At 41.7% G+C, this 25,817-nt stretch overlaps 1 protein-coding gene across 1 annotated transcript; it reads left to right on the top strand.

Annotated features, from left to right (window-relative positions):
- Nucleotides 1-24,455: 24,455 nt before the first annotated feature.
- On the top strand, nt 24,456-25,389 carry LOC111078109 (protein phosphatase inhibitor 2 family member C-like). The gene has a single exon (XM_022372639.2). The coding sequence runs from the start codon at nt 24,571-24,573 to the stop codon at nt 25,240-25,242; it is 672 nt and encodes a 223-aa protein (XP_022228331.1). The 5' UTR covers nt 24,456-24,570; the 3' UTR covers nt 25,243-25,389.
- The last annotated feature ends 428 nt before the right edge of the window (nt 25,390-25,817 follow it).

Genomic DNA, 25,817 nt, shown 5'->3' with positions numbered 1-25,817 from the left:
TCAACGTCCCTCTCTCTCTCTCTCTCTCTCTGCAGTTTTGGCCCTCCATCTGCCATCTGCAATCTTTCAGTTGCCATTTCTGGCTCCCATCTTCGTTTATGTAATTTAATTCAATGTACCGTTTCAAATTGAATCTGTGAAAAGCTGCGCAAAGAAAAATAAGCTCCACAACGGACTAACGGAAATTTCCATTAGCTGGGGAAAAAGCAAAATGGAAGCTAAAAAGCCAAACAAAGACAGGGGAGACAGGGGAGACAGAGACAGGTGCAGGTCGGGACTTTTCCTTCTGCTTGGTCTCTCTTTTATCCGATTTAATTGAGCAATGACAGGAAATATGTTTCATTTGTGGGTTTTTTTTTTTGCCGGACACCAGCTTTAAACCCAAATGGCAGCAACCTCTGGGATTGTTTGCCACACAGCTCCATCCTGTCCTTTCCGGACATATTAGGGGATATCTACTCACTCTCTCCTACACACACACACACACACACACACACTCGAAGCAGGCACTTAAAACTAAAACTGAACTCAAGAAAATTAATTGCAATAAACGTGGCGAAGAAGTTTTCGGTTGGTGTTGGTGTTGGTGGAGGAGGAGGAGGTGGCGCAGCCTTTGCCTGCAGGACTTGGCCGAAACTAATGAAGTGTCGCAATGGGATAATTAAGCTTTTAATCGCCGTGTCTGCAACGGTGTTTGTGGGTGGACGGAAGCCCGCTTGGAGCTCAAAGAAAGAGCGTGTTAACGTGCTTAGTTCGGGAAGCGTAATTAGTATTTTATGATCGATTTGTGTTCACACATAAGACCATAATTCAATTTGTGCGACCCCTAAAACACTTTAAACGGAATGCTGGATGAGTGGAGCCAGGGAAGTAGGTGGGTCTCCAGGGCTAGGGGTTTCTTTGGGTGATGTGTGGGTGTGTGTCTGTGTGGTGTTTGAGTGTAAGTTTTTGCGGGCAGTGCTCCTTCGCCTTCATCTGGCCCCTAGGCAAGTGGAGCCCCAAGTTAAACAGTTTGGCAAACAAACAGGCTGGCAAAATACACAGACACCCCAAACATACTCGGAGATTTCCCCGAGACAAGGCAAACGAACAACTCAAAGAAGAAGGAGAAGAAGAACACCACCAACGCTAACACCAACAGCAACAGCAACTGACACCAACATAAACAGCAGCAACCACACTTAAGTTGCTCTTACACTATGCGTTTTCCACCGATGAATCTCATGCTGACTAAAAATCGACACACAACTTATACAGCAAAGGACCTCACAGGCGCCATATTCATGGAAATTTATTTAATTTAAACCAAATAAACCGACAGTAGAAATTCGAACGTCTATTTGCTGCTCAAAGGGGCGACTAAACACCCAAAGCCGAGCATGGGGGTACTGCACCAGTCCTACTATTGGCAAAGATAAACAGCAGAAGAAGTAGTGAGAGACATGGGGGGAGCAAGAGCAGGATCAGCAGCAGTAGAGAATGTGCGAAAAAGAAGGAGCAGCCTAAGAGAGCACAGCTTAAAGGAGCCGCCGTGTGGAAATGGTAAAAGCCGCCGCTTTGAGGCTGTTAATCCTTTGAATGAAATCGGACACAAGCCAAGCGAAGGTAGCTAAGAAAGTTGGAAACTAATTGAATATATTGTTGATAGGTAGAGTGGATGATCAAGATAGATATAATAGAAGGAAAGTCAGATACATGGAGGTATACATCATGAAGTCTGACAAAGTTTGAACACTTTCTTCCCGCGTCTGATTACATTAAAATGAAGAAGAAGATCTCCCACATCCTGTCCTTTTCGACACTTAAGGAGAGCCCTGGAATGTGGTTAGTAAGGAAAATGTAAGGAAGAACTTAAGGCAGACTTACAGAGAACCACTCAGAGTACCACTCAGTAGTCCAAAGGCCACCCTCGCAGTCTTACTAATACTCAAAACATTCAGACACACACACACACACACCCGTTGATTTAGGAACCTCATACACACCACATACACACACACACCCTCAAGGATCAGACAAGTTTGAACGACAGTAAGCTGATTGTTTTGTTTGGCTTAACATTGAAATGTTGATATAAATTAATTAGTCTCGAAAAGGGCATCTAACTGTGGGCCCGACCCAGCCAATGCTGAAATATTTGTTGAGAGCCAACACATGGCCTAAACACACAGACACATTCCAACAAGAGTAAAGGAGACTCTGTTTGGTGTTTGAAGCATTCAAAACTTAAGTTTCTGGTGGAATGAATCTCTCGGGCACCCAAAAAAAAATATTAATATTAATAGAGCTGAAATTTTTAGCATTTTCTGCCTCACTTTTTATGAAAAATTACAGTTTCAGAGCAACAAACAGTTTAATTGTTTAAAAAGCGATAACAATCTAAATATGGAAAGTTATGAAAAAATAAAAGATATTTTTATACCCTACCCAAAATTAGGGATAGTGGGGGGGGTGTGGAGAGGACGTTTCACCCAACAAGGGCCCGCCGCCCGGTGGCGGGTTGCCCGCCCCACAGGGGGGACCAAATCTAAACCAGACCGGATCATAATTATAGCCAGAAGGGCGGGCCCGCGGCCCCCCCCCCCCCCCCCGGGGGGGGGGGGAAAACCCTAGCGGAGGAGATGGAGGGGGGGGCGGGGGGGGGGCCCGCGCCAGCCTTTTTAGTTTTTGCTCTGTTGATTTGATGTGGGATTTATTTTCTGATTTATTTTGTTTGTCTTTGATGTGATGCATTTCGTTTTTACATTCTTTGACATTGAATTGACTTCATTTCACTTTTGCTAATTGGTTAACGTCGACAGGATGATAAATGTAGGAATATGCTTTTAATTGAAGTAAGTTTACATTTCAAAGCAGTGTTATGCTATATCTTGTGCAGCAAGCATCAATAACATAGCAGTTCTTATACGAAAATGACTATTTGAAAGCCATCTGCAAGATCTGAAATTCATATAGCTAATATTCGTACTCTTAGGGCTATGCAAGTTTGCACTGTAACCCCAGTGCGCTTGAATGAATCAATTCAGTTGTCAAGTTCGTGCATAATTTAAGCGTGAGCACTCGTATCTTGCCACAGAAATGCGACAGTCAGCTAATAAGAAAACAAAAGGCCTCCTTTTCATCCTTGTCATCCTGCATCTATATCTGAACACTCTGTGTGCCACTCTGCGTACTAAATAAACATAACCTGACCCGGCAAATCGACCCTAATATATGCAATTAAACACACAAAATTCAGACAGTATGATTATTATACACGCACTTTCCACCCCATCAACACTGGTTCTCTCACCAGTTCCGACAATGTGATTATATAATGCGACCCGTACTGCTGTTTGTCCTGTGTGGCCAAATCAATTAAAAATTACGCATACGCAGTGTAAATATTTGGCCTTGTCCGCTGCTTATTTGCCCGCACACACACGGCCCATCGTGCGGAGCCGATGTGGAGCCATGATGTGGACCAGAGCAGAGCGGACAAAATATTTGCCAATTTACCACGGAATACAGTAATAATTAAAGCTGGCCAATGGATATGGATGGACATATCAGATCCAGGGGTAAATCAGTGCAGGGAAAGGCGGCACTTTGATGAGCCATAAATTGTGTCAAGACTGTGTTAATTAAAGGGGAAATTGTTTGCTTGTTTTTGGTTGTTTGCCCAGCTTCGGTTTTCTTCTTTTTTTTTTGGTTTTTTTTTTGCTTCTCCTGCAAGCAAATATTTTCCATTGGCATTAAGTGAAACGAATCTCTTGCTTTTTCGGCTACACAACTTTTCTGTGGCGCTCAAAAGTAAATGCCAGAAAAAATATATAAAACTTTTCCAAATAGCAACAATCGTGAAAGGTGTGTGTGAGTTTGTTTGTTTCCATGAATGTCACAACTTTCTCGTGTCTGACGACTCAAAGTGCAACTGCAACAGCGATTGCAGCACTGACAGTGGCTCTATCTACCTATCTCTTTCTCTCTCTCTCTCGCAATCGCTATCGCCCCACTCTACTTGTCTCGCTTTCATTGCTGACACAAAAGTTTAAAGCAAATATGCAACGGCGCTGCCAAGCCCGGCTTCGTGGCATGCAGCAAACATCAACAACATTTTGGCTCTTTCGTTTTGCATGCAAAATAAAAACACCCGTAAAACCAAAAGAGGATGGATATACTCCTATTATTAAAGCAGATGGTTTTAATACTCTTTTAGATGGATAATTTCTTTGGTAGCTCTTTGGTATCTCTTAGATCATCCAGATTTCCTTTTTCGAGCGGCGCTACTTACTTTTTTTGCCCTGCAAATATCTACTTTCAATCATTATCCCCTTTGTGAGGGTATAAAATGGAAAAAAAAATCAAACAAGCAAATGAAAATGGAAATTAGGCAGCGACCGTGGCACGACTGCAGATGCACTGTGGAGCACTCAGCCATACTTGATTTGGGCAAAGGAATTCTAGGCAGGGGAACCTTGACTTTTCACGATTTGATACTTTCGACTGCTCCTCTTGTTTGTAATTAAATGCGGAATGTATCTGCCCATCCACTGCAGTGAAATGGTGTATCAATCATCGATATAACTTTTATGCTTTTAAGTGGAATATCTGTATGTAAACATATGTAGATCCACTGCAGTACTTTTGCAGGGTATCTGACAAAAATCTGAAAATGAACTTGTGCATTTATCTTGACGCTAGACGTTAGAGCCAAGTTTGTTTGGTTGATTGCGGGGTGGCACCGCCCAGATGGGGAAGGGGGCCCTGAATGTGTGTGTGTTTGGGTGGGACACAAAATGGGTGTCCATGGAGCAGACTCCTGGAATGGTGGCGAACGAATGGCAAAGTCTTGCAATATTTCCAGTGACATTTATATCTCAACCGCTGTGTTTCGTTCATGTCTTTTTTGGCACTTAAAAATGTATGCAATAAAGTTTCTACTGCATGTGATGTAAGAAAGGAGAGCCATTCCATGTTTGGTTTATTTAGAAGAGATTTTTCATTATTTTTGGAGCCCCAACTTTGGCGGAGGTCAAGTTTGTAGAGAAAAGACTTTGAATTCTCTAATTATTCAGGGGTACAGCGGGGCGTTCTAGGAGATGGAGGTGCTCTCCAGAGTGGATGACTGGCCATTTGGACTGCCAAATAAATCAGCCACGCACTTGACAGACGCACTGAAGTTACTAATTTAATTTACATTTTTAATTTATTTTTGCGCTTGGCTTTTCTTTTTCCCGCTTGCTGCTGTCTTTTCATTGCTGCTTTTTTTCCGCCGTCAAGTGAATAAGTAATGAATTTACAACTTCTCAAGAATTCTCAAATTAAAAACAATAACACAAATGGGTGTAAGGCAAACACTCTCTGCGAGCACACAAATATACGTACGCATACAAATGGCAGTGACTGTGTGGCGCAGGGGACCGAGAAATGAGAGAGAAACTGAAATAGAAACAGGTGCTGGGATTTTTGCATATAGATTCAAAGCAAATGACTAATTAAAAATGGTTGTGGGCGTGGCACAGTTAGTCAGCATAAAACATAAAACAGGCGGGGGAAATTGTCAGAGTGGAAAAGAGAGAAATGAGCGGTGGAAGAGAAGAGAAGAGTGGCAGAAAGAGCAGTCTCCTCGCTAAAGGAAAGTTTAAGAACTGCAAGCACTTTAAGCATTCACCCCGAAGTGATTCCTCTGCTGGGTGGGAATTCCCACCAAACGAGGTGGCATGCAACCCTGCAGAAGACATCCCTGCTTCTTCTTTTTCTTCTCCTTGTTGCACAGTCATTGGTGCCTCAGCTGCACCGCCCGCCTTTGGTCACTGTCATTTGCACCTCTTACACTTTACACTTGCAAAAATGTCGGCCACAGAGCCCCCTCATGCATATGCAAATTGCATTTGCTCGTTCCTCGGACTCCAAATCACTGCCTCTCTCTTTCGTATATGCTCTTTTCCTCTCTTTCTATTCGGTTACTCCACGCACACAGGTTGCATCTCGTACAAGCAGCAGCTGAGATTGAGGCAAAGGTGGTTGGTAGCCTGACTTGATCAATTCAAGTGTTAGGCAATGTGTGTCTCAGTCTGTTTTTTTTCAGTCTCTCTATATAGGCGGATTCTCTCTCTCTTCCTCCCGCAAACGGTCATGATGTGTGTGTCCAATTGAATAGGTAAACCTGTCTGTGAGCTGGATGCCAGCTTCTGTCAGCCGCGAAGATTGCCACTGGAAGGGGATTATGGTGGGATTGCATAGCCAAAGCAGGGAATTAGGTGTAGACTTTGGCCCATGTATTAGGGGAGTGATTGTCGTTCTCTTATAAGTATAATTACCAGAATCAGGCCTCAAGGTATTACAAGCTCTCATTTTATGCCTTCCTATCAAAATTTTAAATTCAAACATTATCGAACCTAATAAAACGTATATCCATTAAGCTTGGTAATCAGTTAACCACCGAATCCACTTGAATAAATTCGTGAGTATCGCGAGCCCTCCGCCTACTAACTCTTGGTTTTTTCTGCTCAACAAGTCAAAGAAAGTATGAGAAGCGTTCATAATTGCGCATACGCCTTGTTGTGCCATTCACATAATAATTAGTTTGACCAAACCAAACCAACCCTTGCCCTGCACCACCCCACCCCACGGACTGGTCCACCTGCCCGCTCACAATTTCCTTCCGCCTCTCCAGTCAAATGGGTCACTTGACCTTGCCTTTGCCATTTCGACGGCCCCCCCAAAAAAAAAAACAAAACCCTTGATGCTTGTTAAACAATTTCTGCTGTTTGATTGCAGCAAACTCCGCCAGAAAACAAAGAAATACGAAAGGGAAAAAAAGTACTGCAAGTAAAGCAGGGGAAAAAAATCAGAAAGCAGAGCATAAAAATTAACTTTGTTAAAAAAGTACGAGAATTTTCTGCTCAAATGTCCAGCTGGAAAAAGGTTTATGGTAAAAACACTTAGGTGAGGGGCGTGGTAATGAGAAGGACGGTGTGGGCGCTTCCACACAAAAAAGTTACACAGAATGAAAATTAAACGATGCTTAAAATTACTTTTTCGTCAAAACTCTTTACTCGCTTGTGGATCGGTGTAGGTGTCCAGAGGGGGTTGTAGCTTGTATAAGTACTGGAATAACCTTTCCGTACTCTGCTACCTTCAAACCCTTTCCTTAACTTCGTCTTTTACTCATCATATTTCTCTCACCTTTCCCTCACCCTCTTTGGACCGATTCGGAAATCTTATTTGCCTCTCCTGCGAAACTTTAAAGCTTTTTGATTCAAAATATACCCATTGACCCTAGAAGTTTAAGCGAATTACATTTGGTTTTCTATGCCACTCTTTGGTCCTCATTTTTATTTACTTTTGTTAAATTACATTTTTTAATTAAGCGACCAGCGAAACGATTCGCTTTGGGTGTTTTTGTTGTTGTTTGTTGTGTGTGATATTTTATTGGGACTGGCGACATTAAAATGTTAATGAAGCCGCATTAACATATGACGGTCATAAAAAGGTATTAGCTCGGGCTAACACATACCCAGATATACGAATATATATGTATGAGCTCATGCATTAAGTGCAGGGAGCAGAGTAGAGAGAATGAGTGTAAACACACCTGAATTCAACAGGAACTACCCGCTGACCGCTTGATCCGGTCCCTATCCACGAATCGTACTGTCCTGGTCCCAACCTTCTTGCTGCCTTCAGCTTTCACCTCATGCCGCATAATCCCTCACACACACACACACACCGCACACGCACACACAAACACAGAAAGAAGAGGAGACAGAGAGATACTAACAGAGAAAGAGAGCCACAGCGAGAGAAGCAGACATCAAGAAGGGAGTGAGGGAGAAAGTGCGAGTTTAGGACCCGCACACATGCTGACAGGACCCCACTTACAGGGGACGTCCCAGAGTCCTTGCCAAAATGGCATAAAGTTGAAATAAAAGTTGACTGTCTGCTGTGGCTGCGGCTGCCCCCTGATGCTACTGATGCTCCTGATGGTGCTGCTCTTGCTCCGGATATCCCCACCTTCGCATTAGCATATCCATTGGCATTTTGTGTGATGTAGAACGAACCGTTTTTGGCCTTCCAAATGTCACCACAATAGTTTCCATTTTGGGTTCTGTTATGCTTGTTTTTTTGGGATCAGCGTTGTCAGGACAACGATCTCGTTCAAATGAGAGAATGATTTTTCAATGACCAAAACATATCCGATAACATTACGACGGAATCAATTATGTTAACGTATCTCAGGAATTTTCACAAGCTGGAGAAAGGGAAATACCAAAATGAAATCCAAGTAATATCGGTTGTCGAGTGCAATTTAAATATTGTCTGATTATGCAGAGTGATTATGAAATAATCATGTATGCTTGTCGTCTGTTACCTCGGAAGGTTGTTTTTTGAAGAAACATTAAGTAAAAATAAAGAGTAAGTCATAGATGTAAATTAGAAAAGGAGTTGGTAGAACGTTTTATTCTAAAAAATCTTCGTCAAAATCTTCCTCTCTTTCCAGGGTAAAGGTTCAGTCAATCCCACTCCACTCTACTCTACTTTACCTCTCTCCGCTTATTTTTATGAGCATTTTCCTAGCTGCTCTAGTTTAGCAAGTTAATTTGCGGTTTTTGCTAAGCCAAAAAAATGCTTCGCATATTTGTAGCCCGACTCTGGCGGAGAATCCGCACAGTAGCAAGGAGCAGAAGGACTGGCAGTACTAGTAGTACTAGTGGAAGAAATGCGGTAGTAAAAATTTAGTTTATTTCTCCCTGCCCGCAGCTCTTGCTCTCCGCTCACATGTATATTTATACGCACATAAATTTGCAGAGCCTCGGTTCGGCTCGGCGACTGGCAGAGCTTACATTTTTATGCATGGGAAAATGCCGGGGCCGAAACGTAACGTCGCTAATAAGTTGGCCCACAACGAGAACAAAGCTTTACTATATACCATACCGTACCAAAGCATTTGCTGGTACTCCCCCCCAAGAGCCCCTTTCATTCGCATCATTCTTGCACACATTTCACGCATTTTGATATGCAAACAAAATGCACTGAATACAAAAGGCTGGCCAACAACAAAGCGAATGGGGGAAAAAAAACTAAAAAACCCAGAGGAGAAAAAAAAAGTCTAAAAAACCGTCGAAATTTGCACGTGAACACAAAGAAGCAATTTAACAAAAAGCAAATGGCAAATAGCACAGCTGCGACCAAAACGCCGCTCCATCCCCCAAAAATAGGTGCAACAGGAAGGTTTCCATAATGCATATAATACACACGAGTAGGGGACTATCGTCCTTCTTTGCCGCTGCCTCTACTCTACTCTACCTCTATCTGTATCTCTCAGTTGTTTATTAAAAGTACAAACAAAAGGCTGCAACAAAAGGCGCTTTGCTTACTCCTTTATATGTACCTGCAATGTAGTTACTTTTTAGTGCAAACTGCATAATTTATAAATGTGTTCCATAGCTGATGGATGGCTGAATGTAGTCGTAAGACGACTTGCTCATCAGGATGCCAGCATGTAGATGAAAATAGAGTTGAAGAAGGTGAGAGTGTATGCAAATATTGGGCAACTTGTTAGTGAATGGGAAATGGGAAATGTTCTCTAAATTTTAGTTAGCACATTAGGTAAGTCTTTTGCTTAAGTATATTTTATTTGTCGCCTGAAAGCGTTGATGATTTGATAAAGCTGAAACCACATATCTTTATGGCTATATCTTTTGATGCTTATCGAGAACGATAATACTTCGTCCGTTGGGCTACAAAGCGTTTGAGTTGAAAGCGCAAGAATATAACAATGTTTTGCAATAAACAAGTAAAATCAATTTTCGTTGCTAGAGCAGAAGGCAATCACCGCAACGAGGACACGCGACAGAGACACGCCCTTTACTGGCAGTAGACCCCTTACCCCTACCCCTTATCATCACCACTTTTTCTCCCATCTACCACTTTCAACTACTCCTGAACCATCGACCACTTTCTACTCCTCCAAAGAGCCCTTTGGGGGTACTTTTTCGAACCGTTTGACGGCTCATCGGAGTCACGTAAATGGTGTGGAGGGGCACAACGACGGCATTGGCTCCCCTTCGATCAGCTGCTAGGTGGCATCCATACACACCTGTTGGCCCACTTTCCTGCTCACAAAGGCCACTCACGTGCTGTAATCCTCTGTTTCTCATTAGCCCAGAGAGTTCGTTGCGAAAAAAAATATGTAAAAAACCTGACAACTGAAAGATTCAAATAATACTTGAAATATAAAAAAAAAATGTGGCAGCATGTGGCAGAAGGCAAGTGCCCCAGAAGCGACGGCAACAAATTAAAAGCCATAAAAGGCATCAAATTATGTGACTCACTTGGTGTGGGAAGAGGTGGTGGCAGCCGCAAACAAAAGGGGGGAGGTCCTATGGGTGGCATGGACTGGTGGCAGCCTATTTGTTAACCCCAGCGTGCCGGCAAACAAAGTTTTTCAATTTCAGACGCATAATAAGCGACACAAAAGACACAGTGGGAAAAGGGAATAGGAGATAGAACAAGAAAATAATCCTTATTTGAGGTCGAGGCATTTGCTACTTATTGTAGATTATAGTAGAATAATGTCATCCGATTTCGACAAAATTAAGTGTTGTGTGAAGAAATAATTGAAAGATAATTGCTGCAATTTTTCGGACGGAGATACGAAGCTTTAAGATTATCAAAAGAGTCTTATAAAGTTAGTGAAGACAATACTGCGACCTACAGGGGGTCTATGGATTAAATTATAGATAGGTAAAAACAGAGGTAGAGCTAGATAGAGCAGATCTTCCGCTTAAGGAGGGTTGACTTCGGCGTGTATCAGGAATTCGCCCCGATCACTCTTTCGTTTCCTTTATCGTAGCTAGGTGGTATTTTTGCTGACTGACAAATCTCTGGCCAAACTTAGCATACCCAGCGCGTATATAAAAAAGAGAAGGAAATAGAGAAAAAGAGAGAGGAGCAGGCACCTAGAGAGTACCTGTCGTCTCTAAGGAAAATGAAATTATGAATGTGCGTTTGTTCCAACAACCGCACCCCAGACACCCACGTAGGATCGACCTCACTTGGTCTGGGGTTCTCTTGGGTTCGTTTTTCTCCCTTTAACCCTCTCTTCACCAGCACCCCGCTATGCCGCTATACCACCCCCTCTGGTGTGGTGTGTGTGCTCATTTTTCTGTCAAGGTGTCATAAATGACGCGACGTTGGCGGCATCGCCATCGCCCATTGCCATCGCATGCGTGTAAGTAAAATAAATGAGGCACGGCACAATGCCAACGACAGCGGGTGGCAGCCAAAGAGATGGGGAAGTGGGGCAGCAGACAGGTAGGGAAACAATGGGGCAGGTTGGAGGCGACTGCCAAGTGGAACAAAAGCCAAATGAATGACACAAACCACAGGAGCAACAGTGCCGAAAAAAGGTAAAAAGCCATATAAAATAATAGACTTGAAGATACCCTAGATAGAAAGGAAAAAAACAAAAATACAGTTTGTGTATTTTTCCATAAAGTAAGTTGGAAAACTATGAAGTTTTTCATTTAGCTCCAACCCATCGTAGGATTTTAGTCCTTTTCTTCAGTGAAAGAAACATTTAGGACTATATTAATGGTGTTTTAATGATGTTTTCCATTAAGAAACTAATCTAACTAGAGACTTGATAGATATGTAGTTGTGGAAATACCCAATGATTGATTATGGGAAGTGTGCACATATTAATAGAAACAGATACTTTTATAGCCGTTGATTAATGCATGGAATGGAATTTTTAAGGTAGTACTTTACAAATATAAAGGCTATAAATTAATTATGGGAATGGTAAACCCTTGAAGAGTAACCAAATTATCTGTATACCCTTGGGACAACTGCCTGTTGCAGGGTATCAATATCAGGTATTATGCCGAAAAGGTAGTCGTGTACAGCCATTTTATTTATGACATTATTTGCATGCGCTCAAATATACGGCAAACATTTTTTAAGTCAACAAAAAATAAAATAAGTAAATTTAATTAAAAAAATATTTGCCTTTTTTTTTCCTTTCGCATTTCAATGTGCGGATTCTATGGGCGTTGCGCAGGTTCATGGATTCGGAGACATTCAATGGAAAATAATGATCTCAATGGTGGGAAAATTTTAAGATGATTTGGGAAAAAATTATGACATTATTGCACTGCGTTTTACAACTGTAGGGAAAACTGAAAAGCTGTACCGAAATGTCTCCAAGTAAAATATATATTTGATTGAAATTTAAACCAATTAATTAATTGGCTAATATCCTAAAAATCAAGCATCTCATATACAAATTTAGCAAATGATAGAAAATCATTATAAAGTCATTGCCAATATCGGCATATTCAAAACTAAGTATTTCGAGACTTTACTAACATTAAAGTGAAAACTTTCAACTTACTCACAGTACAGTTGATCCTTTTGTCTGCCAGTCAAAGATGCCCCAACTCCGATAACAACTTATACTGTTCGCTCGTAAAACCTCCCCTTGACTCATGCTCCCATCGCTAATGGGCGATACTTGCAACTTTCTCGCAGTCCTCTAAACTGACAATTTCAACTAATTTGCTCAACTGACGCCCAATAAATCTCTGTGCCCAAATCAACTGTGCCACGCCCACTCCCGTTGCCGCATCAACACCCACTGCATTGCCTCAATCTCATTTACCCAGAAAGACTGTGAGACAGGGTGAGAGGGTAAAGAGCCAAAGGAGAGAGACAACTACAATAGCACCGTCGACATCGTCACTCTAAAGAAATGTAATTTTATGTAATTGAAACCATTTTCGTGTTAATTAAACTCTTTTTCTTTCCCACTTTGCTTCACTTTGCACTGCTCTGGACTGCTATGTCCTGCTTTGGTTTTGCTCTGTTCCCTGCTCTGGCAGTGCTTTCTATCTTCAGGGCCTTGGGAGGCTGATGGAGGTCTTGGTCTTGGCTTACACCATTTTACACTTGCCATTAACGTGGCTGTGCGTCCAAAGTGACAGCCGCAATGAAAACAAAGACGCGGACCAGGGACTGAGGCTGAGTGTGAGACTGGGGGGCCAGGCACAAGTCATCGCAGAACGGCTGTCCAGCGGTTGAGTTGGGTCTTTGAAGGGTCCACGGGGACTGCTTCATAGTCATTAAATTGGATTTCTTTTTGAGCATCATTCGGTGGCTCCACCGTTTGAAGGGTTGGGTCCACTCAAACGATGGCATGCGATGGGGGACTAAATGAGTATTTTGAATAACAAATGTTCTGTGTGCATTACAGTTATTTCTGTTTGTGTTTGCTTTGGCCTGGTCCTCGTCAAGGATCTGCTACTGGTCCTTCTCCTGGTGTTGGTTCTGCTTCTGGTTCTCATTCTCTCTGCGGTTGTTTGAGTTTGTAAGCTTTGAAGCAGCTCTTCGATTGGTGACAAGAGTATGATTCTAGCAAGTGGATGGTGAGTTTGGTTAGAGAAGAGTTGTTAATTGACGGAGAATTTTACAGGGATAACTAAAATATAAAATTCACGCATATCCATTTCTTTTAGAGGTGGAGCTTTGCATCTTTGCAGGTTAAGGACTCATTTGGTATGTGAATCAGAAGTCTAGTAATCTACAATATCTAGAAGTTTCCCCTTTAACCTTTTCTATTTTAACCAACGTTCCATCAGTGCTCAAACATATTATCTCTCATATTTTGCGACTTAAATTCGCAGAATTTCATCCTCCAATGCTTTAATCTGGCAATGCACTTTGTCTGGCATTCGAGTGGAGTTCGTTCATTCTTTGGCCAAACGTTCCGGGTCGCGGTCCGTCTGCCATTATTGACACATTAATCAAACAATGGACAAGTACTTTCAATTTATTTTCCGCCATCGTTTTAAAGCGCTTCGCTCGATAGAGAGTCAAACAGAACACAGACGTTGCTTCCATGGCATGGGGAATAGAAGTACACAGTGATTTAGCTGGTGACCACGACCAGTGGTGACCCCAGCCTACGGCATTGCCCTCTATGGAAACCATTGCTGCCTTTATTGTAGATTAGCTATCATTATAAATATTGACCAACTGACAGGCAGACACGAAACTGAAGAGAACAGAGCCGGACGCAGTGCATATGACAAATTAGGTTGATTGCTTGGGCTCTCCAACTGTCCCCAGACCCAGGCTCTATATCTATTCTTGGTGTCCACTCGTATTCCTGGCCCTACCTCTGCCTTTGGGAGTATTCATGGTCCTGCCTCTGTCTCTGGCTTTCAATTAAGCCACGCTCAATGTATTTTTTTATTTAATTTGATTCATTTATTTTGATAAGAAAAGCTAGAAACAGAATGAAGAGAAAGAATCGCCCAAGCGGTGCCTCAACATTTTTTTGCGATTTGCTTTTGCATATTTTAGCGCTTTCGCATAACTTTAAGCGGCCGCACAGCTGTGAGTGCAAAAATAGCAACAAATGCCACATACTTTTGGCTTAATAGTCATAAATTTGCTTTGTGCCATTTCTTGTGCCTGAACCAAGCCCAAGCCCCGGGAGCTACCACCCTTCCCTGCTCTTTCATCCCTCCCCTCCTCTTTGGTCTTTCGTCTGACCTCATTTTGCTGAAGCGTATGCAAAAAATACAAAAAAATATATGCTGGAAAATTTTCCGCTTTGCTTTTGATTTTATACTTTTACCAAATGGGGTAGCATTAATGTGGTACGGAGCGTGCCAAATGCTTATTTAAAATATTCTTTGGCTTAAAGTTTCATTTGGGGGAAATCTTTTACGGGGAGTTTCATTCAGTTTTGTAGCTTACAGTTTTTTGTCTGCGAGTAATTTAGGTGTAATTTTTCAAAAGAGAAGATTTTATCTGCATAGTTCTTCAGTAGTCATTTTAAATTAACTTAAGGAATACTTACCGATTCCATACTCTACATACACATTTTTTTTTAGATTTGGATGATTATTTATAGCGTATGGTGGCGTTTTGGGTTTTGTATAGAATCTGCTATTATGAAAATTATTTTTATTTTTTTAAGGGTATTTAAACCTTCTCATCTGTAATAAAATATTTACTTGACTTTGTTTACCCTAGGCAAAAATTTAACGCCACATATTTTACACTTGAACATTCATCACATTGCATTGCATTTCAATTTGCATTTTGCCCTGTGCCACAACATGCTTTCAACCCTTTTTCCACTCCATTCACACACGCCCGACAGCCTGCACACAGCTACATATGCCTACGTGGAAAACCTTTATTAGAGAGCAGCCCCAAAATGTAGGCAACACTTTTTACATTTATGACCTAATCAGCTATTAAACTACAATTATTTACTCCACGCATACATAAACACACCCGCAAACATACACACATACATGTAGAGATAGACAATTGGAGGTGGCAGCCATAAATTAAATCATTGCATCCTGGCCTCGGGGGCGTGTGTAATTGTTTTTGAATGGACACGCCCACGCCTGAAGTTGTGGTAGAAACCCACCAGCTCGTACTTCTACTGGTGCAGAGTTCAACAAGTTTTCGATTGAAAATTCGTTAAAGATATCTTTTAATCATTGAACAATATTTACACGGATTTACGGAACACATTTGCTTAACTAATTTTAGTTTTTACATGGCATAGTAGTTCATTGTGTTGGAAAAAAACTTGTATTTGCATGCAAGCTGTGGAACAGAAAAGTAAGTTGGGTTGGAAGATCCCTTCGAAAAGGTAGTATGTACTCTAAACAAATAAAACTAACATAATATTTAAGTTATAAATGAACGAAAACACGAAGCCACAGCTTCATATCTAGATGGAGCTACAAAATAAGAAAGGATTTAATCTTAAGTCAATTAAATTTATATCAGAACACATCTGTGGTTGGATTCATTTAATAATCTCCTATTTTGGCTCTCTGTTGGTCAGGAAATAACTTTAATTTTTTATACACATTTAATATTAAAATATGAGTAAGTTTATCCTTGGCTGAAAAGTGATTAAATTTCCAATGTTGAATATTTTTTTTCTTAAATTTTCTTTGCTATACTTTAAATTAAACTTTTCTTTTTCATTGTTTGTTTTTCTCTGTGAAATATTTGTGTTAATTAGGTCACTTTTTATGAGACTGTGAGGAATGTGCTTTTTGCTTTGTTTTTTTCTGTTTTTATTTCCATTTTTTTTTTTGTGAAAAATATGTTCATTTAATTAATTTACAATGCTAAAAAAAGTCACTTAATTATGAAAATTAACAATTAATTGGAGGCATATTACATTTTTTTCACCCTAAGACCTCTGTTGGAAATAATTGGCATGGACATGGAGGTCAAGAGACCTGGACCGACGCATCGCCCCTCCGAGGATGGCAGATGGCGTAAAACGAGAGTTGGGGGTAAAATTCCTTTACGCTTTGTCTCCCATTGGACATTCTCGTGGGCATTTAAATTTTTCGAACCAGTCATAAATTATGCGCTTTATCAGCGATAAAAGTAAATACAGTTGTTGCTACAAACACGCCTACTGGGACGGAGGGAGACCCTACCCAGAGCTCAGCCCCTGGTCACCCTATCTACCTAGCACCTCCTAGTGCTATCCTCCAACTCCACTCCACACACACACCAGTTGGGCCTCTAGGCATCCCCTGTTGGGTCAACTGTCCCTTGGCTTGCGTCTATAAAACAGTAAGAATGCCTTAGGCGAAGGTTACGGCTATGAGGTACCTATAACATACTTAGATGGTGTAAGTTGTCGAAATATCCATTGAATAAGTCAAATCAATTTGTGGAGAAATCATTAAATATTAAAAATAAATAGAGATTACCCCAAATAAATGTGATCAGTGGGATAAGAAGGTTATATTTGTCTGGATTCAAAGGGTTTTATGAACCTTAATATTTATTTTATTTTTTTATTTACTTAGTTTTAGCATAGAATTAATCATACATTGCAAAAAATGTTTATAACCAGAGCAACAAGGCCTTAAGGCTGATAAGACTGCGGTTCTCTGTAACGGGGATTATTAAATTCCTCCTTCCTACTGGGTTTATTATTTAATGTTTAATTATTTTATTAATCTGTATATTAACCAATACTTTTCTGTATATAACCGATCTTTCGAACAGATTATTCTCCGTGCTACATGTCCAATTCTACTCATTTTCAACGTACTCTTTCTCTCAATGAAATTACAGGGTATAAAAAGAAGCAGAACAAGAAAAACAACAGTGTGTAAATGAATAATTCAAAGTGTCCTGCAACGGTGTCCTGCGTCGAGGTATGAAGTTGGTGGTACGGGGGGAAGGACAATGGCATCCAGCGGAGGCTTTTGCGTAATGCGTAAAGCACGCAAAAGATTACACATACCAGTGTGCCTCTTTTCGTGGCTGTGTGTGAGAGTGTGTGCCTCTTTCTGCGTATGTGTGTGTGTCTCTGCTCATTCTCTGCCTGTGCGTATCTGCGTGTGTAGTTAACGCTTTATCTGAGGGACGCAAAACCAGGGACGCCACAGCGGCAGCATGCGACAAATATTTAACATTGGCATATTTTTCACACACACACAAACAGAAAGAGTCGCACAAAAGGCCTCCATCTCCCCCCACCGCTCTCAACCTCTGCTGTTTAACCCCCCCTATTGCCACCCACCACCCCAAACCCTGGCTTATGCATGTTTTATCTTGCCCACGTGGAATTTGCGTGCGTTTAAACGTTTTCGATAAGGTTTCGCTTTTAACCCGCAGACGGTAGCCCCAGCCTCGAAATCACCCCACACACACACACCGAAGCCTTGACTTGTTTATGTCTCCCTGTGTGCGTGAGAATACATGTGTACGTTTGTATGTGTTGTCTGGCATATTTGTATATGCGTGTTAAGACCTCGGCTGATAAAAATGCCTTTGGTTAAACATTCTCACCCTTTGACCCCCTAGGGGGCACGCATACATCGTACATTCACATTCATTCAACGAAATATTTCACTCGGTTCACTCGGTGTTGAGAATTAAAGATTTTTTGGCAGATTTCTCTACAGTTTATGGGTTTAATTGCCCAATGGAATGGCAGATTTTTCACTCACTTTCAAAGAGTTTTAAAAATCCATTGGAATAGTTTTGATTTCCCAGTATGTATCTTCATGAAGAAATCAATCAAAATATCGAATATTCCGATCACACATAAACTTATTTTCAGATCCACTAAGGTATGCCATTTAATTGTTTCTTTAGTCCTTCCTTGGACACTTTTAAATACTTCCCATTAATATGCAAATAAATTGCTGAATTGTTTGCTTTTATAAAATATGTATGGAAAAATGTTCCCACCAATTTGTCAGCCCCAAAGAAGCCCATAAAGTTCTTAAAGCAATTGTTATCGACATGAAGCGTCTGCAGTGGGGGTTCTCAGACCACAATCCCAACTCCTATCGCACATCAGGACTGGGGCTGTGCAACTCTGGTTTCGTGTTATTAAACGCGGATTAAGTGGCAGACGCAAGCGAACCCCGGGCCAGAACCAGAGCCAGAGCCAGACCAGACCTGATGCGAACTGAACCGACCCGGCCAGACTCCGTGGCTTGCATGTGCATAAATTATAATGCGACGCTTCCTGCCAAATACGCCCCTCTTTTCTGAATGGGATTGCCGGGGCTGCCTCAGCTCCAGCTCCAGCTCCATCTCCATCGCCATCTCCGACTGCAGGCTCTGCTTACTTTTACATACATAGTCCAATTTATCGTTACTTTGTTTGGCACACAATTTTATGCTTAATATGTGTCGGCGGCACTCGCATATGTGGCCCCAGAGCGTGCTCCGTGCTCAGTGCTCCATATCCGTGTCCGTGTCCGGTTTTCTGGCGCTGGAACCCTCCTGGTGCTCGTGGTCACGGATTGTCCTATCGAAGCACATGCAATATTTAAATTGCAGTCATGGCCGCAGCTACTCCATACTCCATACCCATAACCGTATCTCGTACTATATGGCATCTGCCTTCCATCCATATCGCTTGCTCCGCTCGTTGGTTCGTTGACATGGCCCACGGCCCTGGCATTGATCGGAGAACAGGGAACCGAGCGAGCTCTGGCTATGCAAAGTCACAGCTGCATAAATTTACCCACAAAACTTTGCATTTATCATAAATGTGTTTGTGTGTATGTGTGTGGTATAGGAAATGTCATCTGCATACAATACTCTCAAAACAAGACGTTGGCTTTGGGGTCGAATTCTATACAGATGCAGACAGAGACAGGGTCCCATTTGGAGTGTCGTCAAGTGCAACGAATATTTGGATGCTTCAAATGCTCTCTGCCGTCTGCTGTCATATTTTTAAGCTAAAACTATTTTCGATTTGAGGTAGTTAAATGCTCGTGTAGCTATTTGATGAAAAGGACATTCAAGTCAGCAGGATACATAAAACTTCGTTTAAAGACTTAAAGAAATGTTTGCCAATATAAATCAACAAAAAACCTTGAAGCTATTTACAACTTCAAACCCTATTCCACTTTACTTCAAGAACTAATAGCCAGACACACTTACACTATCGTATATATAGAAATCTCAATTTCCACTTGATACAAATTCCACTTGGGCAAAAATGGTAAAACCGAAACAGATATGTTGTAAGAAAAGTAAACACTCAAATTTTGTGCTTGATATTTCCACTCTTTCACAGGTGAAAAATAGTTTTAGTTAAATGAAAAGCAATGCGACAATAAACGCAATCAAATACTCATCGAAATATGTCCGATTGAATGGAAATTATTCACTTAACTAATTCCTGGTACAATTAAACTCCAAAAACTCGTTCACTCTTCACTGTGGCTGGCAGCCGGAGCACTCTTGGCCTACCCAACACTTTAGTGGTTAAACAATGGATTTGTGTTGTTGCAGTTGCATAAATTTCGGGCTAAAAACAAACCCAATCAATCCCCCAGACCCGACTCAATCCTCCCGCAACAATTTCAATTTCTCGCCCCCCTTCGCTCGGTTGCTCGGTTGCATGTCACAAACGCTAAAACAACATGCACTTAAAAAAGCCAGAAACATCTCGTACTCTTCCGTCGTACGCGTACGAACCACCATCTCCCCCCCCAGTGCCATCTCTAATGGTCGTTGTTGTTGAGAAAATAAACAAAATGCTTGTTGATATTTTGTGGCAGCCAATGAAGCAAACAACTTTCTGTCTGTCCGTTCGTTCGTTCGTTTGTCTTGTGTGTGTCCATAGCATCCGTTGGCCTGCAGCGGAATCGGACAAAATCAACAATACAGGACTCACAACCGACAAGAGATGGAGGCAGGACACACACACGCACACACACAAGAGAAAGAGACACAGCACGTGCAACGAAATCATCTCCATCTCTCTCTCTCTCTCTCTCTCTCTCTGTTTCTGGGAAACAAAAGCAGCTTCCATCTGCCGCATAATTGCAAACAAAAACTGAACTGAAAATATGTATGCCAATGCGAACCCGAATCCGAACCTCGACTGCAACTCGAATTGGAACTGTGCAAAGTGTTATCACATTTCACTTGCAGCCGGGGTCTACTCCAGTGTCCCACCCATCATCATCGCCTCGCCTCATCAAACTTCGCATGGCAAAGCGGTAGCAAGCGTGCCACTGGATAACCCGCCGCAGTAACTGTCAAATGAGAAATGTCAACCGAACAGGTCAGCGTTCAGGTTGCAGTGCAGTGGAAAATTGTTTGGAAGGGACAAATTTTCAGAGGAGGCGACCACCAGCATGGCGCCCACAGAAAGAGGGACACTGATTGGGAGTCTAGACTCTAGAGCGGGCTGAGCTCTAATTTGCTGGCGGGGAGAGAATTTATCGACTGTAGAGTTGTCACTGATGGAAACGGGAAACAATAAATCGATGTAAGAAGCAATTTGAAACCGCTTTTTAAAGTACACAAATGGAGCACATTTCTCGAAACTAATCTACAAATTGATCAGTAGATCGATATAATGGCCTATCTTTTAGTTATAAAGAATAGGCTGATGAATAGGATGATGGTTTGCTCAATGCAGATAATTAGACCCCCTCCTATATAGATCAATGACAGACTTTTACAGCAATACATACGAGTATCTAAAGTAAAACAAAAAACCTAAGCTATGATAAAAAAATTTTCGTTTTTATAGTAGTGAGATAGATGCTAGCAGAATTCAACTTGCCACATTAAAAATTACTCCAACAAATCCATTTATCCCTATGTATTCAGCAGAAGAGTTTGATGTCTTTCCTCTGGTTCTGTGCTGCAGTTCCCCCGTGTTCTGGAACCAATTCCCACCATTGTTGGCGACAGATTTTAGCCGCTTGTTAGTGGCTAACAGTGGCTTCATAAATACACACTCTGTCGGAGCTGGGAGTTGGGTTAGCTGGGGCTCAATATATCGGAGGCTTGTCACATGCTGCGTTACACCTTCGAACCTCACCATCGATGGGTATTTTTCTGCAGATTTTCCTTCGGTACGAGTACGAGTATCTGGGTGTGTGTGTGTGTGTTTTGTCCGCAACAAAGCAACGTTTACAGAATCAACCGCAGGAAGGTACACATCCAGGGAGTGAGCTGGGGAGAGAGAGATCCCAACCATATAAATAAACAAAGCTCTGGTGTAGCTCTTGCTGCGTCCTCCTCCTTACGCACTTTGTCGTGGAGTGAAACGAGAAGCAAACTGTCGAAACTGTCAGGATGTCAAATAAGCGACAGTGGGTAGGGAATACGACTACAGAGCGAGAAGAGCTGGGAGATCGGGAAACAGAACAACAACGACAGCAACATCAACCAGTACCAGTACCAATACCAGAGGCTGTAGCAGTAGCAGTATCAGAGGACCACCCTAGGCATATTTATTGGAAATCTGAAACAGCTCGAATGTCCATGTTCAACCCCGCTACACTCCAATCCACAATCCACTTCACTTCACTCCACCCACTTCCACTTCCCATTCCACAACCACTCCATCCGTGTGTATCCATGTCCGGCAGAAGGCACAAAGAATTTGTTACATGAAATTGTTAACGGGCTGAAGCTGAAGCCTCGACTCTGCGTTTGATGCCTTTTGCTGATATATGGCCAACCTTTGACATCCTTTAAACGAGCAACATGATGCTCTAGATTATGGTCCCGGGGCCCAGGCCAGTCCAGGATAGGATAGGACAGGACAGGAGATTGCCTGGGTGCCTGTCTCTGTCTCCCACTCCATCTCTCGCTCGCTGCGTGTGTCTCTTGTTGTCTCACTTGGGCGATACGTCAATGTGACAGTTTGATAATTTATTTTGTTCAAATTTTGTTTTTCCTTTCTGCGTATTTGTGTGTGTATGTGTGTGTGTGGGAAAAGCGCTTAAATAAGTTATCAACGGGCTTTGGGCTTGGGCCATGTAAATGGCAGCACGTAAATGAATGAAATTATTTTGCAACAAATTAAGGCAAATTTATGCGTCAAGACGACAGGACAGGACCAGGGCCATGGCCACCAGAGATGGGCAGCATTTTTTTGGGGAAACTTGTAACAGGAAACACAATCCACAGGCAAACAAACAAAAGCAAAAACGGAACGAAACGAAACGAAACGAAACCAACAAACAAACAAACAATGAAACGAAAACGGAACGAAACGAATTTTCCTTCAGCGAAATCTGAGCGAGGCTTTGTCCCACAAAGTGCTGCATGGGGGGAATCCCCAAGCCTCCTTCGAAATGGAGGCTAACTGGTGGTAGCACCACACACATCTACAGCTACAGATACAGATATATATATTTTTTATTTCTCTGCCTCTCGCCGAATCAAATGTCAATAGAGAGTACATTTCATTCAGCCGGGTGATGCTTTTTCCGCCTCCTCCAAACTCTTCCTTGTGGCCTTCTCGGCCAGAAACATCCTCAACCCTCCTCCTGCTGGTGTCCCCGCCCGCATTGTAGCTGTCACAGTGTTTGTTTGCGGATTTGAAGCTTTTTCCTCTTCGGCAACGCGCTTTTTTTTCCACGCTTCCCTTTCAAGAAGTAGTCCGATGATCAAAAGCTAAAGGTAACTGAGACTTAGATCAATTGAAATTGCTGGTGGAGGGTTAGGTCACCCTCTTGTGGTATTTATAAGAGAGTAATAAGAGTAATAAGAGCAATATAAGAGAGAGATGGGGTAAATAATAACAAAGCTACAGTCAAAGATATTTTCATAAGTCATTGCTTTTCTGATTTTAGATCTGATTTAAAAATCTATCTTTGCATCTGTAACAAAACAATGAGAAGAATTCCATCATAATATTACATTTTTGTAACAAGTTTTTTACTACCATTGTAATCCATATAATCTTTTCTTTGCATTGGTAAATAATAATAAACAATAAATTCAATTTAATTCACTTTCAGCTTAAATTTTCAAGCTAGTTTTTTAGTAATCAAATTTGTTTCAATTTCTCACTAACACTTAAATAAATTTAATCTTTAAATATTTAATCTGAATTCGTGTCCATTCCACATTAAATTTCTGAAACCCAGAGCATCTCGTGTTCGTCAAATTTTGCTCGATCCCCTAATCTGCTTTCTGGTTCTGATTCTGGTTTTATTTCCGGGGCATCTCCTTGATGTTCTCCTCTCCCTCATCGCTTCTGGCCGAGCTGCTCGTGCTTTGGTTTTTATTTGCACGGAAATGTATAATTTTTCCGAGTCAAATGTAAATACTTTTAGCGTATTTTAGTATTTTTGTGGGTTTCATCTCGTTTCTCTCTCGCTCTGCCACTCGTTGAGTTTTCGCCCAACAACTGGTATGAGGAGAAGGGGCGTGGCGCATGCAAATGACACGCCTGATGCTGCGTAAATAATTTTAGCGCTCTCCGTTGGCATGAAATGCAAAATAAACATTTTATTTCAATGTAGCCTTGCTTTTGCCTTCGACCGAACAGAGATGCCGATGCCGATGCCGTCGCCGTCGCCGTCTTTGAATGTGGGTCAAATGGTGGCCAAAAAGCGAACTGTTACCCAAGCCAAATGCCAAAATACAGTTTAATTATACAAATACAATATGTAGTAGCTACTAGTATATAGTATATATGTGTGTATGTATATTGGAGTAAAATGGCGCGATTTGGTTGCGGTTAGCATTTTGTGGTTGCCACAATGTCACGTTTCAACAGCTCAATTTTGGGTTTTGAAGAAAACTTTCGAATCCAATTAAATGCCAAATATATCTGTAAGCACAAATCTCGATTGTCGATTTGACAATTTATGCAGGCGCTGTTGAAACGCCGGTCGCATATTTATTTCCATCGTTCCATCGGATCGGTGGCTAGACAATGATGCCTGCGGCCCAATAAATAACACTCTTCTGACACAATCGAAATTGGCTGGCAAACAAAAATTTCTTGGGACTCTGTCTCCTTTGTCGATGTCAACTCCAGGGCAAAGGTCAGACATTTAACCCGCGTTTCGGCGTGGAAATCATGCCCAAAAACGAAACTTGACATCAAATTATGGAACCCCCAATCGTCTCCCCATAATCGAAAACAAAGTTGGCCCTGGGCTTAGTCTTTTCAGAGGCAAAACAATCTCAATCTCGATCTGTAAACTGGCTAACATATATAAAATTATACTTAAAATCGTTCCTATATTTTGAAAAAGAAAAAAAAATACGATTTAATCGCTCAACATGAGTGCGCAGAAGATTCGGGGCATCCTGAAGAAAAACCATGATGTAAGCCTGAAACCTTCAAAGTCAGCCTCATTCGACGAGATAAGTCTCATGCATACAGCACAGCGTACCGAAGTTTATATCCAGGACGCTCCCAAGCCGGTTATCTCTTCATATTTGTCCGTAACTAGTTTGGCTCGCGAGCTGGAGAAGGTATCGGAGAGTATTCAGTATGATTTCAACATCGACACAGAGGAGGATTCGTCTGACGATGAGCATATATTATCGGAGACAATCGAGGAGCGGGTGCAGCGTCTGGAGTTTGAACGTCGCCGCTCCCTGCACTACAATGAGTTTCAAACGGTGCAGCTGGCACGTCGCCTTATAAACGAGGAATTCTCCAACTTGACGGAGTCCATCGAGAGCGAAAATTTCTCCGAATTCATGGTCTCGAGCTGTGAGGCTGAGGAGTGTCCATTCACTGAAAGCGAAGATGAGCTAAAAAAGAGTAAGGAACAAATACTAGCCGAAAAACTCTTCTCCGAAACATATTACGGAGAGCCGGAGACAGAGCCAGAGGTCGCTATAGAGCCAGGATTCACGCCCTCTCATCCTTGCTATCACCAACTGATGGCCACAAAAAGCACAGAACTTCCTGAACAAACACTGCCCAACGTTGATCCAATTTAAAGTGAATTGGGGATTGGATGATCGAGTGTCACATTTGTTCCAAGGAGCTTCTTTGACTATTTTCTGTTAATTCTTGTTCATTTCAACTTCAAGTTATGCCATTTACAGAAGCTTTTGCGTTTTTTGTTCAACATTAGCTAAAAAACTAATAACAACGGGAGGAAATATACATAGAATCACTTTTCAATAAAAATTTAAACCAAAACACATGAAATCTGCTGCGGTCGTAGTTTCTTTTCTTAATTTCTTCTAGTTAATTTTGGTTTTTGTTTAAAAGAAGGAAGTACATACGTTGTTGTTCTTGTTGTTTTCATTTGAATAGACTTCCATATGTTGTTTTTATTGTGTCAAATATACATCCACAAGTCGATTGTTATTAATGAAGTAGTTTCCTCGGCCAAGTCTTAAGCACACAGCGATTGTTTTTAATGCTGTAAGAGAGAAAAACGAATGCCCTTGCAGAGACAGGCAGACAGACAAACCCGTTAAGTCAAGGCACAGCAAATATGTACAATGATTTTCTTGTCAAGATTTAATTAATGTCACACACATGCATCTAAGGAAATTTGTTCACG

This window comes from Drosophila obscura, unplaced genomic scaffold (assembly GCF_018151105.1).
Source record: "Drosophila obscura isolate BZ-5 IFL unplaced genomic scaffold, ASM1815110v1 contig_200, whole genome shotgun sequence".
Taxonomy (NCBI): Eukaryota; Metazoa; Arthropoda; class Insecta; order Diptera; family Drosophilidae; genus Drosophila; species Drosophila obscura.
Note: the sequence above shows the minus strand (reverse complement) of the source record. Positions and strands in the feature narration are given on the sequence as shown.

What these genes read in the sequence shown, in the direction of transcription:
- LOC111078109 (XM_022372639.2), top strand. Translation starts at nt 24,571, where the DNA reads ATGAGTGCGCAGAAGATTCGGGGCATCCTGAAGAAAAACCATGATGTA.